At 35.8% G+C, this 18,453-nt stretch overlaps 1 protein-coding gene across 2 annotated transcripts in view; it reads right to left on the bottom strand.

Annotated features, from left to right (window-relative positions):
• Window positions 1-1,937: 1,937 nt before the first annotated feature.
• The window catches only part of tmem245 (transmembrane protein 245), a 28,353-nt gene continuing 11,837 nt past the window's right edge, over window positions 1,938-18,453 (bottom strand). For both annotated transcript variants that reach the window (XM_056474967.1, XM_056474968.1), the window contains 11 exons: window positions 14,539-14,643; window positions 14,349-14,431; window positions 14,177-14,267; window positions 12,452-12,550; window positions 12,236-12,367; window positions 12,034-12,156; window positions 10,899-11,044; window positions 8,211-8,311; window positions 6,477-6,651; window positions 5,727-5,921; window positions 1,938-3,452 (listed from right to left, as the gene is read on the bottom strand). In XM_056474967.1, the coding sequence (XP_056330942.1) occupies window positions 3,407-3,452; window positions 5,727-5,921; window positions 6,477-6,651; window positions 8,211-8,311; window positions 10,899-11,044; window positions 12,034-12,156; window positions 12,236-12,367; window positions 12,452-12,550; window positions 14,177-14,267; window positions 14,349-14,431; window positions 14,539-14,643 (1,296 nt within the window). In that variant the 3' untranslated portion in view covers window positions 1,938-3,406. The remainder of the gene's footprint in view (window positions 3,453-5,726; window positions 5,922-6,476; window positions 6,652-8,210; window positions 8,312-10,898; window positions 11,045-12,033; window positions 12,157-12,235; window positions 12,368-12,451; window positions 12,551-14,176; window positions 14,268-14,348; window positions 14,432-14,538; window positions 14,644-18,453) is intronic.

Here is an 18,453-nt window from a genome sequence, read left to right as displayed (position 1 = left end):
ACTGGCCCGAACCTACTAGTCTGAATCTTCTAGCGTAAATACCTAACATTAATCTGCTGGTCTGAAACTACTGGCCTAAACCTGCTAGTCTGATTCAGCTGGCCTAAATAACTAACAATAATCTGCTGGTTTGAAACTACTGGCCTGTAACATCTAGCTTGAACCTGCTGGTCTGAAACGACTGGCCTGAACCTGCTAGTCTGAATCAGCTGGCCTAAATATCTAACATTAATTTGCTGGTCTGAAACGACTGGCCTGAACCACGTAGTCTGAATTAACTGACCTAAGTATCTAGCATTAATCTGCTGATCTAAACCTGCTAGTCTGATTCAGATGGCCTAAATAATTAACTTTAATCTGCTGGTCTGAAACGACTGGCCTGAACCTGCTGGTCTAAAACGACTGGCCTGAACCTGCTGGTCTGAAATGACTGGCCTTAACTTGCTGGTTTGAAACGACTAGTCTGAATATGCTGCTCTGAATTGACTGACCATAACCTGCTGGTCTGTAACAACTGGCCTGAACCTGCTAGTCTGAATCTTCTGGCGTAAATAGCTAACATTAATCTGCTGGTCTGAACCTGCTTTTCTGAAACGACTGGCCTGAAACAACTATCTAACAATAATCAGCTGGTCTGAAACTACTGGCCTGAACCTGCTAGTCTGAATCAGCTGTTCTTAATATCTAACAATCTGCTGGTCTGAAACTACTGGCCTGAACCATGTAGTCTGAATCAGCTGGCCTAGGTATCTAGCATTAATCTGCTGGTCTGAAACATCTGGTCTAAACCTGCTGGTCTGAAACGATGGACCTGAACCTGCTGGTTTGAAACGACTGGCCTGAACCTGCTAGTCTGAATCTTCTGGCATATATACCTAACATTAATATGCTGGTCTGAATCTACTGCCCTGAATCAGCTGGCCTAAACAGCGACTGGCCTGAACCTGCTGCTCTGAAACGACGAGCCTAAACATGCTTGTCGGAAACTACTGGCCTGAACCTGCTAGTCTGAATCAGCTGACCTAAATAGCTAACATTAGTCTGCTGGTCTGAAACAACTGGCCTGAAACAACTGGCCTGACCCTGTTGCTCTGAAATAACGGACCTGAACCTGCTGGTCTGAAACGACTGGCCTGAACCTGCTAGTCTGAATCTTCTGGCGTAAATCCCTAACATTGATCTGCTGTAAATAGCTAACATTAATCTGCTAGTCTGAAACGACTGGCCTTAACCCGATAAGTCTAAATCTTCTGGCATAAATCCCTAACATTAATCAGCTGGTCTGAAACTACTGGCCTGAACCTGCTAGTCTGATTCAGCTGGCCTAAATTGCTAACATTACTCTGCTGGTCTGAAATGACTGGCCTGAACCTGCTGGTCTGAATGAGCTGGTCTAAATATCTAACCATAATCTGCTGGTCTGAAACGACTGGCCTGAACCATGTAGTCTGAATCAGCTGGCCTAAGTATCTAGCATTAATCTGCTGGTCTGAGACAACTGGTCTAAACCTGCTAGTCTGATTCAGCAGGCCTAAATAGCTAACATTAATCTGCTGGTCTGAAATGACTAGCCTGAACCTGCTAGTCTGAATCAGCTGGCCTAAATATCTAAACTACTGGCCTGAACCTGCTAGTCTGATTCAGCTGGCCTTAATATCTAACATTAGTCTGCTGACACTGTTGGCCTAAACTGGTTCTACCGAGCCAGCAAATTCAGATCAGACACTGGCTTTGCAAAACCAGTAGTTTCAGACCAGCAGTTTTACTGTCTAAAACTGCAGACCAACAGTTGCACATCAGACATGGCCTAAAACAGCTGGTCTGCAGCTTTCATGTATTATCCTGTGGCCTTCAGAGACATCCACTTGGATTCTTTAACATCTCAAGCCTATAATATTTGTCTTTCTTCATTCAAAAAGATAAAAAGACACAACAAATTAAAATGTAGTCAGTTTTATTAAAATATGTTATTAGTGACTCCATCTCCACTCTATTCACATTAAAAATATAATAAAGCCATGCTTGTAACGTGACGTGTCATAAAACAGCAATCACAACAATTAACCAAATTATATTTCTATTATTTGGTATAAACTGAAAAAAACAATACATCCACGTTCACTCTCCAGCGACGTCTTTTCCAGAACACACTTTTTGCATAACCCAGCCAAAATAAAGTGGAAAACCAAATATTGGGAAACAGTAAGTATTTCTTCTATTCAGTGCAATTTATTCAAGCTTGACTTCGAGCCATCTCTACTCTCCTGTAAACAAGCATTATCATTTCTGCCAGCAGCATTTGTCTTTAATGCAACCAAAGCTGTATCTCTGCACACTGCTTAAACGTCAGAACACAAAACAATACATTAAGCAAATAGTGCTGTTTGTACAAAGAGGAATTACCATATATTAATATAAAGACAGGGATTTTAACAAAGCTGTGCGATAGAAGTGAAATAAAATCAATCCGAAACAGATGAAGAAATGCATCATAGTACATCAATCTCGCAATGTACCTCACTTAGACTCAGCCCAAGAACAACACAAACTTAAAAATGCATTAGGACGCCTGAGGTAATGTATTAAGCTGATGGGACAACAAACAGCGATATAAATATACAACTGTGTGATGCAAACACTCTAGAAGTTTCACATTGTTTCAGTTAAGCTACTTTACAGTATACAGAATTTGTTCATTAACAAATACTCCTGAATAAGGATATCTGTATAGGTTAGTGCTGCTAAATTATTCTCTGGAGTTTAATTCCATGTATAATCAAACACAACAAACCTGATAGAGAAAATTCATGTAATTCTACGGGCAGTAGATCTCCGAGAACAACTATATATGTTGAAGTTCAGAAAGATATAACACTGTTTAAATAGTAGGATCCGTAAGTAAAGTCTGTTCATAAACAACAGTTCCAAACACATCCACAATATGGGATAAGATATCAGTGTATATAAAAAAACATCAGTGATCTACCGCCTAAATGGGACATTGGTGAACTGTTACAGTAAAGCATAATGTAAACATATAGTGTTGTGAGTATGCTAACTGATAGCATCATTCGCCAGTACAGTGCTAGACAAAGCACAGGCCTGCTAACTAAACTTTGCACTGGAGTGTGCAAGCTGTACTGCCTTTTTGGAGCCTGGTGTCCCGGCATTACACAAATTTAGCATCAAAGTGCTAAGTGCTAAATGAACTGTTAGCACAGAAGTCGACATCGAGGGCCATCATTACGCTATGTGCTATGAGAGCTACATTTGCGGAGAATGTAGCTTGTGAACCCTTGGGTAAAGATATGGAAAATTTGCCCTCTTTTTAAAGTCTTGAAGTGCTGTATGGGATGACCCAGAGAAGGGGGAGCTGTTAGTAAGCATGACAGGCTGCTTAAAGGACTCATTCATTGCTCCTCTTCAGCTGCATTGGGGTTTCTGCAAATGACCTGAAAATTGAGGGGAAAAAAAGACAGAATTTAGATGGTGTTTTTAATGGGGGGTAATGATTAAATGAGTTATATGTGATGAGAAGAATTTACATGTTAATCACTTTATTGGTAGCGTGTCAACAGCTTCACAAAACATGACTCTTCATGACTGCCTCATTTTATCACTGCACAGGTATTTCCAACTTCTTTTACTTCTTACTTCTTTTATATCAGGATACTGAGTCACATTTAGTCCTGTGTACATAACTGAAAATATCTTTTTTTTAACTGTCTGGCCAATTTGGCTACCAATTTATTTTTTAGGTTACCAGACATTCAGAACTAGAAAAATATCAGAAATAACTTGATTACCCAAGTTACTGCTTAGATTTAAATGTTTATTAAATCTTACCTAAAAATCTTACCTACGAAAGTCAACTATTAGCCCCTTTCACACATACAGACCTCTACGGAAAATTACCGGCAATTTGCGGAAAAAGCAGCTGAATGAATGCTAAAGCTTTAAATAAAAGTGAAACCATCAACAAAAGCCAGACTCCTTTGTTTACAAATACAAGTGCAGCTGTTTAGAGCTAATTTCTGGTTAATGTTGTCAGAATTTACTGGTGTTTTGGAATGGATGTGAATGGTCTTTGCCTGTTGTTTCGGAAATTTACCAATATCACTGTGTTAAAGGAGTTTTGCCAGGGTTCCCACGCATTCATGAACAGCAGATTTAAGGACTTTTAAAGCAACATTAATTTTAAATCAAGCACTTTTGTAATTCATTAGATTAGATTAAATTAGATTCAACTTTATTGTCATTACACATGTACAAGGCAACGAAATGCAGTTTAGGTCTAACCAGGACTGCAATAGCAGCAAGTGCAGGATATAGGTATAAGTTATAAAGTGCAATTATAGAAAAACTATGGGTAATATTTACAGATGGATGTACTATGAACATTATATACAGGCTGTACTAACTATGGGCAGAGATTTGCAATAGATGAACATATGTACAGATTGCTATTAATAATCAGAAGTGTGCAGATAGATATGAACATAATTACAAATGTATATGTGCATTGGATGTGTACAATATACCTATATATACCCCAGCATATGTAGTGCCATAAAATCCCTAATATTTCACTTACACTTATATTTACATGTCTGTAATTGTCAACAACTTTGACCATTTTAAAGTACAATAGAAATCAAACCATAAACAAATTTAATTTCAACTTTGATTCAAGCAAATTTACAAAACTTTGTTTGTTTTTTTAAGTACTTTCCAAGCCTTGAATCAATATGTCTAAAATTCAAGTACTTTCAAGAAGTGTGGGAACCCTGATTTGCAGATAAAAAAAATCTCATATTTGTACTAGAAGTTTAACAGCATTTATTTCACTGTAAATTCTAGATATAGCCAACTCTACAATGAGTGTCTAAAGCTAAACATGGTAAAGCTAAATGGACAGGCTATGATCAGCTGTTTCCTCAGAAATTAATGTACTGGATTAAGCCTCTCCTCGTTAAGATCCATTCAGGAAGTCAACCCACTTCTCACTCCAAATACGTCAAATAATAATGAAAACCATGCCCAAAATGACGATCTACATGATATTATATCAGGTTTTTAAGGATGTGGCATTTCACTCAATGTTACCCTTTGTTTGAGACCCCCTTCACTGCTTAAATGCTTTTCTTACTTAAAAATTTTGCCTTGTGTTTATGTCCAAATACTTAACAATTATTAAATCAAGAAACCTTTTCTAGACAAGCAAAAATACGGTCTTGTTTTCAGAAATAATCAGTTACAAGTGAGTGAGTTTTTCCCTAAAACAATAATCTGCCAATGGGTAAAATCTTGTTTTTCACTTTGAAATAAAGTTACTTTACTTCCCCATTTGGGAGATTATTAGTCTAAAAACAAGACAATATTTTTAGCTTGTCTAGAAAATGCTACTTGATTTAAGAAGTTTTAGATATTTGGACTTATAACAAGACAAAAACTCTGAAAAAAAGTATGAAAAGCATTTTTGCAGTGTTTAGAGCAGGATCCTGATAGTGATTTCATGCAAAGTGACAGACTTTTGACACAATTCACAAACCAAAACTCAATAAATTGGATAGTAGGTTGCTCTGTGTTACTCGTCAGGCTGATTTTCACACCCTTGTCATGTGCACAAGTTAAGCATGAATTATTAATTGCTGGCACTGGTTCATTAATGGCCACTGTGCAGTGGTGTTATTCTACATGTAGCCCCTTTAAATGAGATGTAAGACCTGGTGTGATGTCCAGGAAAGTGGCTCTGCACTGGCGTTGGCTGGCTGCTGCTAGGGCTCATTAGCATGGCACTGTAGATGTTGGACGCGACCACCAGTATGCAGAGCAGGATGGGTCCAATGATGGCACCTTCCAGACCCAAATAGTATGCTCCACCTGCTACTGCGAGGCCGGTCAAATATGGATGTCCACCTCTGCACATACAAATAATTATTTTAATCTAAATAACATTGATCAAGATTTATGAATATACACAAACAAGAACAGAACTGATAAACGCTGGCTTTTAAAACCAACTTTCCAAAGCATATTTTGAAAAAAATCTGAAAATATTCTAAATTTGTAATTAATGAAAAACTTCACAAAAAAAAAAAATTATAGCTACAATAAAAAGTAGCATTTTAGCATATACTTCTCAAACATTTGGGAAAAAAAGAGAATATAAAATTAAAAAGACTGTATTCAACTACTTTGTATCTTTTTTCGAAGCAATATAAATATTATAATAAGTATTGTAAGTGTTTTTATTATTGTGATGGTCTGTGCAGTCATGGTTACCTATTAAATTAAAACTTTTTTATTAATCCTGAAATTGACCCTCAAATACCATGGTCAAATTATTTTACACTCTTCAAAAGTAACCCTAAAAAAACTCACAATTTAAAAAAAATAAATGGGTTAGTTTACATTTCTGACAACCCTGACCCACGTTGTGCATGGTTTAATCTGTAAACTGGAAACATACACACCCTGATATGTCAGAGTATATGGCAGTGTCAACGAAGTACGTTGGCAGCAGATGGCAGAAGAGAAGCAGTAGAGCCTTCACACCCTCAGCCTGTGCCAACCACAAATCCAACACCGCTGGAAGAGCTGCCCAGTATGTGCCCAAAAACGGCACGGCACCTAAGATTGCTGCCATTGCTGCACAAGAGAAAGACAGAAAAACAAGTAAATCGTGAGAAACAGAAACACACACAGCATTTATTTGATTAAAAGTACAAATAATTTCTTGAAATATTAAGGTTAAGGTAAGGAAATTTGTTTTAGGCTCTGAGGTACATAAACACCGCATCACATAAAATGATAAATAACACATACAAATAAATAAATAATTAATAAACACTAATATATTATAATATAACAATTAAATGCAGAGGGAATAAAAGAGTTCTTGACCCAATTAATTCTGCATCTTAGAATTCTCAATCTCCTGCCTGATGGTAACATTTCAAACTCACAGTTTAAAGTGTGCATCATTGCAAATTTAAAAGAACCTTTTCTATTTTATTAGATTTTTCAATATTGAATTGTTATTGTGATCATAAAACTGAATTTCAGCTTCATTACTTTAGTCCTAGTGACCCTTGATCCTTCAGAAATCATTCTAATATGCTGATACGGCAAGCAAGAAACAATGCTTCTATTATTATTATTATTATTAATTAATTTTATTATTAATCATTTTAATAATTATATTAATAATATAGTTGAAGTCAGAATTATTAGCCCCCCTTTGATTTTTTTTTCTTTTATAAATATTTCCCAAATTATGTTTAACAGAGGAAGGAAATGTTCACAATATGTCTGATAATATTTTTTCTTCTGGAGAAAGTCTTATTTGTTTTATTTCCGCTAGAATAAAAGCAGTTTTTAATTTTTTTAAAAACATTTTAAGGTCAAAATTATTAGCCCCTTTAAGCTTTTTTTTTTTTTTTTTTGATAGTCTACAGAACAAACCATCATCATACAATAACTTGACTAATCACCCTAACCTGTCTAGTTAACCTAATTAACCTAGTTAAGCCTTTAAATGTCACTTTAATCTGTATAGAAGTGTCTTGAAAAATATCTAGTCAAATATTATGTGCTGTCATCATAGCAAAGATAAAATAATCAGTTATTATAAATGAGTTATTAAAAGTATGATGTTTAAAAATGTTTTTTTTTTTAAATCTCTCCATTAAACAGAAATTGGGGGGGAATAAACAGGGAGGCTAATAATTCAGGTGGGCTAATAATTCTGACTTATATATACAGTGCTCAGCATAATTGAGTACACCCCATTTTGAAGATGAATATCTTATCCATTTCTCATTCAATATAGGTAATATATTTTGGTGCATTTGAACAAAAAATATTTATTAAACAGATATAGTTATTAAAACAATATTTTAGTCTCCAAACATCTTTAGAAATAGAAAGATAATAAAATTAAATTAATGCAAAACATTGGGATTTGGCTTCAGTACTAATTAATCTAATGTAGAGGCAAAAATACAATATTATTAAATTTGCGGCCCTATTTATATATCACCACAATATAAATTATATTTCACAATAACAGTGTAATACAGTAATAATATACTGGCAATCATTAAAAGAAAGTCATCTAGAAGTTAACACTGCCAGTGTTAATGTGCAGAACATGCGTTGAGAAACATACTCAAGACAGGAAGTGCAAATCTGTATTTTAATCTTACCAGAAGGTATGAAGACTATGTTGATGCCAAATATTGTGTGTGTGAGCCAAGTGTACAGGCCATAGAATCCAGCCATCTTCAGAGAGGCATCAAACACACCCCTGCACAGAAAACACACTGAGACACAGAGCATACACACACAAAAGCCTTTTCTCTCCTTAGTTTACCTATATACATCTCCTTAGTATATATTTCCTTAGTACCTAGAGTACCTATATTTCTCTCCTTAGTTCACCAGTATACTGACCCGGTGTGATCGTCTAAATGTCTAATGGATTACCTCTGTGCATTCTGGGTAACGGTGGCATCAGCACACAAACACTGAGCTCACAGTTAAAGAAAACACTTTCACAGCTCCTGACATCCTCTATGAAGGAAAATGTGTGATTGGGCTTAAAAAAAACACCTAACAGATGTTTATATCTAAGCCAATTACATTATGCTAATTTGCAGTGGAGAAACCTGGAGTTAAGCATCATTCTCAAGGGCACCGCAGCGCTGGCAGGATAGTGACCCTATTCAGTCTCATTTTTTTCTGGGTCGCTCTTACCTGCAGATGAACCCTTCAAATTTTTAACCAGCACATTATTACCAGTCAATTTCACTCGCATTTCAATTGTTCTGATTATAACCCGTGTTAAATCGTCTGTACAAATGCTAATTCGTCAGATGGAGATGGAACAGTCTTGCCCTCTTGTGGCAATTACATAGTACAGCGTCTTTGACTGGTGCTAATGTTAAAGTTCAGCCAAAAATGAAAGGTCTATCACCAGCTTCAAACCTGTGAATTTGTTTCAATAAGCAAAATATCATTAAAAATACTGTATGGACAAAAAAAAACAACAACTGACAGAGCCCTCCTTTTTGAGTGAAAAAAGGAATGGATTCCTGTATTTATGCCTTTAATCTAATGAAAATTATCAAACCATTTTCTTCTTCTTATTATTTTCCCAATTTAATATATTTCGATTTTCATAATAAATTTTCATTTTATTAATATTTTGTACCATACTATTTTTATTCTGCTGTTAATAATGCATCAGTTTGGCCTCTCATTAGTTACTGGCTATTGTCTATATACTGTACACATATGTATAATAGTTATAGTATGGTTATTAACAACAACAAAAACAGTGATGGGAATTTTAGATGTAACTAGAGTTGAGAAATACTCATTTTGAACTATTTACAAACAAAATGAATTAAATATGCACACATGCACGTTTTTCATCTAATAATAACAAATAAATGCAACACATTTTTCCCATCACATTAAATTACAGAATAAAACCCAATCCCAATTCTACCCCTTAGCCCTTTCCCTTATCATTACCCCTCCTTTTGAGCGTTCACGTGAAGCGGTAGGGGTGTCCTAATTCTCCTTAGCTTGAAGGCGTAGGGCTAAGGGGAAGGGCTGGACAACCCATGAAATTAAGATTTTTGGCCCAATACCAAATTCGATTTTTGTACCCCTACCCTTTCCCCTTGTGCCCTTAGAGTGTGAAGGGGAAGGGATTCAAAATTAACCCCTAAGAAATAGGACAGCACTACGATCACGACTGCAGTAGTTATTCAAGTTGTGTTATTTATTGGTATTAACTTCAGAAAATCACTGAAGGCATATACCATGTTATCATAACAATATAATGTGGCAATAAACTCATAACTGTACTGCGTATTTACACAGTGGCCACATTCATCTATGTAAACACACAAAAAACAACATTAACATTATAGCAGACACTGTAAAAAGGTCATTCACAGCCACTCGACTTTCCTGACAGGGTTTCGAGTGTCATCGAGAGTCAGGATGCTGTGGCAACACTATAAAGGAATTTTTATTCTGGATTATAGATCGCGAAATTTAGCGGTTTTTATTTTAGCGTGCTTTTTAAAGCATGCCGGTAAAACACAAACATGGTTATGAATGTATTAAAACATGAGCTTGTTTGTTGTAAAAATCGTAATAATGACAAAAAAAATATATATATAATTTGTGCATCTCCTGTGCATCTCCGTGTGCAGCCATGCTACTGTTGTAGATGGTGTATTCTGAAAAATCTCTGTTAGAAGGGGTATCTAGCTCTTTCCCTTAGCACTATGCCTAAACAGAATTGGGACACCCCTAGCCCTTTGCGTGAACGCGCAAAATGGGGGCAGGGAAAAGGGGAAGGGCTAAGCGGTAGAATTGGGATCAGTCCTTTCAGAACCACACTTGAAACTATGGGCTAAGAAAACTTCACAAGAATACACCATCTACAACAGCAAAATGTAGAATTGATTAATTTAAAACGCATCATTTTAAATTCAAAACAGACATATTTGTGAAAAAAAGGTTTCTGTCACTGGATTTACCTGAAATAATGAATATTTCTATCGTGAAACCGCTGTCAACTTTCAAATGTTTCACTACTTTCATCTCTCTGCTATTGACAAGGCAGACCAGCCTAAAAATGTCCCTTTTAAATCTTTTTGAAATATCTTAACAACAAACAAAGCTTTGTGTAATGGAGTGCAGCAGTGCAAGAATTTTGCCCAGGCAAAGGACAGTTTGCCTGTTTCTAAATATCTGTGTGTCTATAGCTGTGTCTATAGTGGTTACGACTCAGTAAAGCAGGTCTTTTGAGTTAAAACGTTTGTAGAACCTCTTTTGTAAGACAAAGCATTGGTCCCTGTGCACATGTGTACCTGATGGCCTCTTCCACAGACTGGCCGATTATGTTTGAAGAGGGTCCAGGTTGGGAGAGGGGTGTGAGGCTGATAACCCATTTCACAGGTTTATAGTATTCACCACTGGAGCTCAGCAGGTAAAAAAGTGTGGTCAGGAAAATCACCTATATGTCCAGAGAAACAATGAGTAACTAGATGAGTGAAGTTTGTTGACAAACGTTGATGATGTTGGCTGGACAAAGCCACATGAGTTAGTATGTTGCAAGCATGAGTTGACATTGCTAACATGTTTCCAGGATGATAGCATGAATTAGCATGTTTCCAGAATAGTTGGCATTGATTACTATACAGTATGTTTCTAAATAACTAAGAATGCCGCCAGCATAAATTAACAGGTTTGTAGCATAAATTGGTAGGTTGTTAACATGTTTTAACATAGTTTAGTATGTTTTACCATGAATTATCATGTTACTTGAATGGTTCCTAGAATATTTTCAGCACAAAAAACATGTTTTTAGCATATTCTAACAAATAAACACAATTCCACAAGAAATTAATGCTAATAACATGAATTAGCATGCTGTTAGTATGTTTTACCATGAATTAGCATGTTACTAGAATGTTTCCTAGAATATTTTCAGCATGAATAAACATGTTTTTAGCATATTCTAACAAATAAACACAATTCCACAAGGAATTAATGCTAATAACATAATTTAGCATGCTGTTAGCTTGTTATTAGCATGAATTAACATACTGTCTCGTGTTTTTAGCATGGGTTTACATGTAATTCATCCAACATGAACTTGTTAGCATGTTTTTAACAATAATTAGAATGGTGTCTCTGACATGAATTAGCATGTTGCTAGGCATTGCTAATGATAGGTAGGTTGATGAAGGTTAGAAGATTGTGAATCTATGGATGTAAATGCTCTTTGAGCTTTAAGTAAAATTCCATCAGATATGTTGAATATTATTTAGAAAAAAGGAAAAAAAATACCTCTATGTGGTGATGTGTTTAGAAGAAAAAAACTAAGCTAAATAGAATTTCAGTATATTGGCTTTGTCAAGCCATCATAATTAAAACCAGCCCTCAAAATGTAATCACATCAGTCTGATTGTTTGTGTGTTCGTGTGTATGTGTGTGTGTTACCAAAGACAGGGCAAAGTTGAGCAGTGCGGTGCCGCTGTGGAATAGTACGGTAAGCAGCGTTGTTGTTGTGGATATCAGTAAACCAACATTTCGACTCATCACCACCCACAGAGACTCCAATATCTAGCGGAGAAAATACATATTCATCAGTCTGTCAGTTAAAAACCCAGCAAACTCACAAACGCACACCCACGACACTAACAGAAAGCAGTGTCTCAATATTCTCCTGCAGGAAAGAGGCGATGTCCTGCCAGTCCAGTATGTCCCCCAGCCAGCTGTTCTGCCTGTGCATATGTAGCTTGTGTCCACGGAGCCGTCCAGTGTGAGTCACGTTCTACAATACAAAAACACACAGACTGAAGTAAAACAAAACTTTTACAAGACATAGATTGTGTGCAGCTGAGTGTTTCTGTACTACCTTCACAATCCAAGACTGATAAAGACGGTCCCACAGCTCCAGAACTTGTTTCTCAATCACAGCGGTGTTGTTTACTTTATCACCCAATATCTTATGAAGCTACATTGCACACACACAAACATAACTGATTAAATTATTCAACTTTTCACATTAAATCTGTGCATTTATAAATGTGACATGGACCACCAAACCAGTCTTATGCTGCATAGGTATATATTTGGCAACAGCCATATACATACATTGTAAGGGTCAAAATGATTGATTTTACTTTTATGCCAAAAATCATTAGAATATTAAGCAAAGATCATGTTTCATGGAGACATTTGTCAATTTCCTACAGTGAACAATTCATTTTTGAATCATAATATGCATTGCTAAGCACTTATTTTACACAATTTAAAGATGATTTTCTCAGTAGTTAAATTTATTTAAATGTTAATTTTTTAAATAGTTGCCTCACAGGCAAATATTGTGCTATCCTAACAAACCATACATCAAATATTGAGTTTGTTGCAGATTATGAAGAGTGAGAAAGATAATGGTTTTTAAATAACACACACTTTCTGCAAGTTACTTAAAAAATGATGGGGACAATATCAACCTAGGCAAAATGTGCTGGGAATATGTCCTACCTCTAAATTAAAGGTAAAGTTCACCCAAAAAAGAAAATGTCTGTCATCATTTAGGCCCCCGCCAACCTCCACACCCTTCAAAATTGTCCACTTTGCCTTTTTCTTTTTGTTAAACACAAAATAAGGTATTTTCAAAAATCTGGGAAACCTGTAACCATTGACTTCCAAAGTATATGGTTTTCCTACAATAATTGTCAATGGTTACTGGTTTCTAACATTCTTCAAAATATCTTCTTTTGTGTTCAACAGAACAAAAACCCATTTTGCTGCCAGAAGTGGTGCTAGTGAGACCAGCAAGGGGAGCTCTACCTGCGGTCTTGTGTGGGTCCTAACGCCCCAGTATATTGATGGGGACTCTATACTGCTCAGTGAGTGTTTTCAGATGAGACATTAAACAGCTCTCTGTAGTTGTTAAAAATCCCAGGATGTTCTTTGAAAAAACAGTAGGGGTTTAATTCCGGCATCCTGGCCAAAATTTGCCCACATCCCCATATTATAATTGGCTTCATCACTCTATCTCCTCTCCAGAAATCAGCTTGTGTGTGGAGTGCAGTCTGGCGCAATATGGCTGCACACTGGAGATGGATAAGGAGATTTCACCCCAAAACTGTGTTAAGCACTTTGAGTGTCTAGAAAAGCTATATAAATGTAAGGAATTATTATTATTATTATTATTACTATTATTATTACTTTGGAACCACTTGAGGGCAAGTAAATAGTAAGTAAATTAACATTTTTGGGTGAACTACCCATTTAAGTCCTCAATATATTTACATTTAAAAGCAGTTAACATGTAGTTAGGCGTTCAGTTCAGTTATTCCTAAGTGTACTTCTTTCTTTTTCTAAAATGACTGAAATTAAATTTGAGAGTGACACAAGGGAAGGTTTTTACTGAATAACTCAATTCTGATCAGTTTCTCCCATTATCTGGTTTGATATATTACTGATTGGTTCATTACATTACTTCAGAAGACCTGGAATACAGTCAAAGATTTATATGAAATATTAATTCTGGTAATATTTTTATTCTGATGTTTATTTTTCACCTTTCTTTATTCTGTCTCTTTAAATTGATCATACTCTTAACTCTGACCTTATGTGTGATCCATTCTCTCCCATGTTGGTAAACATTGGTGGCAGCAGAGTTTAAAGCCTTCTGCACAACTTGAGCCTCTGGAAGCCAGCTGCAACACACGCCGCCGGTTTCACAACATTTCCAGAAGATTCCTGGCTTTACTGCGTGTTAAATGTGTGTTTCAACTTACTTGGCCCACTCTGGGTGGTTGGACACGGTCTCGTTGATCAGGTTACTGGTGACCTCAATGATATGAACGCTCTCTTGGTGCACCTGTGAACAAAAATACAATCGGTGAGAGATGAGGTGTTACAGACTGAAGGATTAGACACATCTGACAATATCAGCCCATGATCAGTGGTTTTGTAAACACGGTATACCATAGCTGTGAGCAGCAAGGCCATGAGCAGTGTGCCAGTTACCAGCAGGAAGATAATAAAAATACTGATCAGCTTATCCAAGGAGCGCTCCAGCCACACTATCATCTGCAAAAAAATAAAAGACAGACAGAGAAGGAGAAATCAGTTTCAGCAAAACAAGTGTGGCCATTCATACAAGTGTGTGACAGCACAGAAACCTGATTCCCTCTGCCAAACGTCAGCAACAATGTACTGTTTTTCCATAAATTAAAAAAACAAAACAACCGCAGACATTATTATTTGAGCCCTGTTTATACCTAGAACATGTTAAAATTGATTGCTTTTATGCACTTACAATGTTTTCTTTTGACAAAAAGGTCTGTGGGTCTGATATGTGTATGAGGTTTTTATATTGTCAAATTACAACGTAAAAGACCACAATAAATTTAAAAAAGAGGAACAGCAGCTTTTGTTCCTGTCCTGATAGACGCAAAACTATAGTGATCGAGCATGTGGATTTTTGCTGGAATCAGGACTAGCTTGAAACTACTGTGCTTCTTATTTTTTTCACTTTTAAAAGAAGGGAAGGGAAGTTCATCAAGACTGTAAGAATCAAGTCAGAATGTAGACAGTAGGCGTTCTGTTAGAATGTGTTTTTGACTACCTCTGGAAGTAGCTGCAAGTAGACAAAGCATATAGCAGGATCAATAAAAATACCTGGTGAAAATAAGACCTTAAAGGGCACCTGATGAAAATCATCTTTTGTAAGCCATTTGGACAGAACTGTGTGTAGGTATAGTGTGTCCACAGTCATATCGGGATGATATAAAGACAATAAGTCTCTTTTTTAAATTTGACATCAAAATAGGATCTAAATCCCTCCCATTTTGAAGCCAACTGCAACGTGATGCAGGAGTGCGCTTTTCCCGCCCACCGATTTGTCTCCGTAGTAACACGTATAATCATATCATTAAGACAGGACGTGCACAAAGTAACTGGGATTAAAAGATCTGTTCAGCTCTCCGTGATTATCAATCATCATCAAATATGATCAAGAATGAGTTTTAAAAGTTTGTAATGTTTGTAATGAATTACTGCGATTTTACAGTCTTTTTTAAGCTTTTTTAAACAGATCAAAATTAAAGTGCCACTATTATACTATTTTAAAGGTTCCTGTTTTTGTTTTGGAGGACTTGTAAAGATGGTTTACATCCATCCAAGATCAAAAATACTTTTCTCAAAATATATTACTTAGTGTTTCACCTCATGTAGAGACCTTCATTCACCTTTGAAACACAAATGAAGATATTTTAGATTTAGACCCTCCATATAAAGCAATGGTCCCAGAAAGTTCAGAAAAGAACCAGAAACCTTGTCGAATCATTCCATCTGACTTCAGTGGTAGAAATGAAACTGTAGAAATGTAGTTTTCGCCTACACTGAAAAAAGTGCAAAACTGTTGCAAACTATTTATTTTTGTTGAATTTAAACAAACAAATTAAATTTAACAATGTTCAACTTAATTTGTTTGTTTAAATTCAGCCCAAATAAGTTGTTTACAACCACTCAATTTTAAAAAAATTGAGTAAATCCAAGGAATCATCTTTGAATAATTTTTTTCAGTGTATCAGAATTAGAATCAGAATCAGAAAGAGCTTTATTGCCAGGTATGTTCACACATACGAGGAATTTGTTTTCGTGACAGAGCTTCTACAGTGCAACAGGATTACAGAGACAGGACAAAAAACAGATACTAAATATATTTTAAAAAAATAGAAGTAGTGAGAGCAAATATACAAAGTATGTATGTCTTACAAATGCACTCCAGGGTGAATGTTTACTACAACAATATTATGTTTGCAAGTTGCACTACCGACTCCACTACTCCACTATAAAGTATTGCCATTAAACATGCACCGTGATCTGATGTGAGTTTTAGCCGCTTTTTTGCTGCTCTTGTAGCATTGTGTGATTGCAGTTGAGCCACTAAAATCACACAAAGCTACAAAATCATGGAAATCATGGAATTTAACAAATTGCTAATTGTTTGGTTCATTTTTGGACTTTGAATGTCTCAGGAATGTTATAGTCTAATGGGCATAAGGGAGTCCTCAAAATATCTTTATCTGTGTTCTGAAAATAAACAAAGGTCTTAGGGTTGTAACTTCTGTCTTCCTGCTCTTATTGGTCAGAGCAGGAAGTACTCACTGTTGTGATCATTATATTAGTGATTGTCATTCAGAAATCAAATGACCTTTGGTCATGGAAAATATCTTTTTTTTTTTTTTTTTTTTTACTTCAGAGGCTTCCTCAGCACTTATACAGTTATACAGTTAGATAAACAGTAAAGTTGACCCCGTTCTACCGTATGCATTTGAACCCAGAGTCCTTCTCCTTTGAAAGTACATGCAAATTGGATTTCCTTTTGAAGCACAAAAAATGTCTTCTTGACATGTTGTCGACTACACAAACCAAACTCTTGCAGGTCTCAGCTACAGCGTTTGAGGGGAAAAAAATTGACAGGGAGCCAACGAAGAGCATAGACTGGCATTAAGCTATTTTTTTATAAACCTATGCAGGTTTGTGCAGGAAATAAGACTGGAATTACAGATGACTCATTTCAGGCAGTTCAGAATCACTATTGTTTTGGGAAACCTTAAGTTTTTATCAGATCTTTGAAATCATGCAGACATTTTATATGTTTCCACATTCCACATTTTATATGTACCCACATTACACACAAAAAAAAAATTAAATACAAATAAAACATAAAAGGAGCACTTTCTATTGTCATTGACTAAAAACGGGATAGGCATATGATCAGTTCTGAGGTTCAGAGAGGTTTATTTATCCAGTCCTATTTGTTCTTAATCACTCATCTAATTCCTTCAGAAGTCAAAAACATTCTGTCTTTTTTGACTAAATAACTCTCAGAGCTGCAAACAAACAGCTAAACGAACAAGCTAACAGCACAACCGATGTTGATCTTGTGAGGAAACTGTGAGAGGTTGTAAATACCAGATTTTTGTATTTTTGGCAGGTGGATTTTGGTTTCTCTGCTCAGCCACGCAGTGGGCGGCACTTGCATGTCTTATTCATGTTTCCTGGTACCATCAGTGGTAAATGTTAACATCACACACAAACCTAACCTGGTAATGTTGGTGCTGGATTAGATGGATTAGAGCTAACGCTGTTAAGGAAATTAAAAAAAAGATTAAAACAAGAAAAAGCAGCCTCACTTTTTCTTCAAAACCTAAAAGCATGATATGCAGTTTAAAAGCAATGCTGGCAAAAGCTCTAAGATTCCTGAGGGGAGAGACATACAACCAGACCTGAAAATAACCTCATCACCATCTGCTCCTGTTGAGCCCTAGTCAAATCATCTTAATCTGACACAACCAGGAGATGCTACATGGAGCGTGAACTATCACATAAAACAAAGACTAAACTAACAACAGAATATTCTGAAGAATCATTATCACTAACGAATGGAAGCAATATACTTATGTCAAGAAAACTATTAGAAAGTTGTAATAATTATAATTAAAAGTAGACTGAAAATTACTATCATGTTCCCTACGCTAAATAATAGGGAATTATTTCTAAAGTCAAGCAAGTACAATTGATGTGCTGTTATCCAGAAATTATTGTATTGCAAAAACAATTATTAAACTCAAGATGCCAAAAGACGCTAGAAACAAGCACACTATTCAAAAGTTTGAGCTTGTTTAAGATTTTTTTTTACATGTTTTTGAAAGAAGTCTCACTAAGGATGCATTTATTTGAACAAATATGCAACAGATACAGAAATACTATGAAATATTATTCCAAAATAAAACCATTAATCCAATATAAATGTGTTAATATTTCAAATAAGCTCCAGTTTTCAGTGTAACATGATTATTCAGAAATCACTCTAATATGCTGATTTGGCCA

The sequence above is a fragment of the Danio aesculapii genome, chromosome 16 (genome assembly GCF_903798145.1).
Source record: "Danio aesculapii chromosome 16, fDanAes4.1, whole genome shotgun sequence".
NCBI lineage: Eukaryota > Metazoa > Chordata > Actinopteri > Cypriniformes > Danionidae > Danio > Danio aesculapii.
The sequence above is the reverse complement of the archived record's forward strand: the minus strand, read 5'-3'. Positions and strand labels throughout refer to the sequence as shown.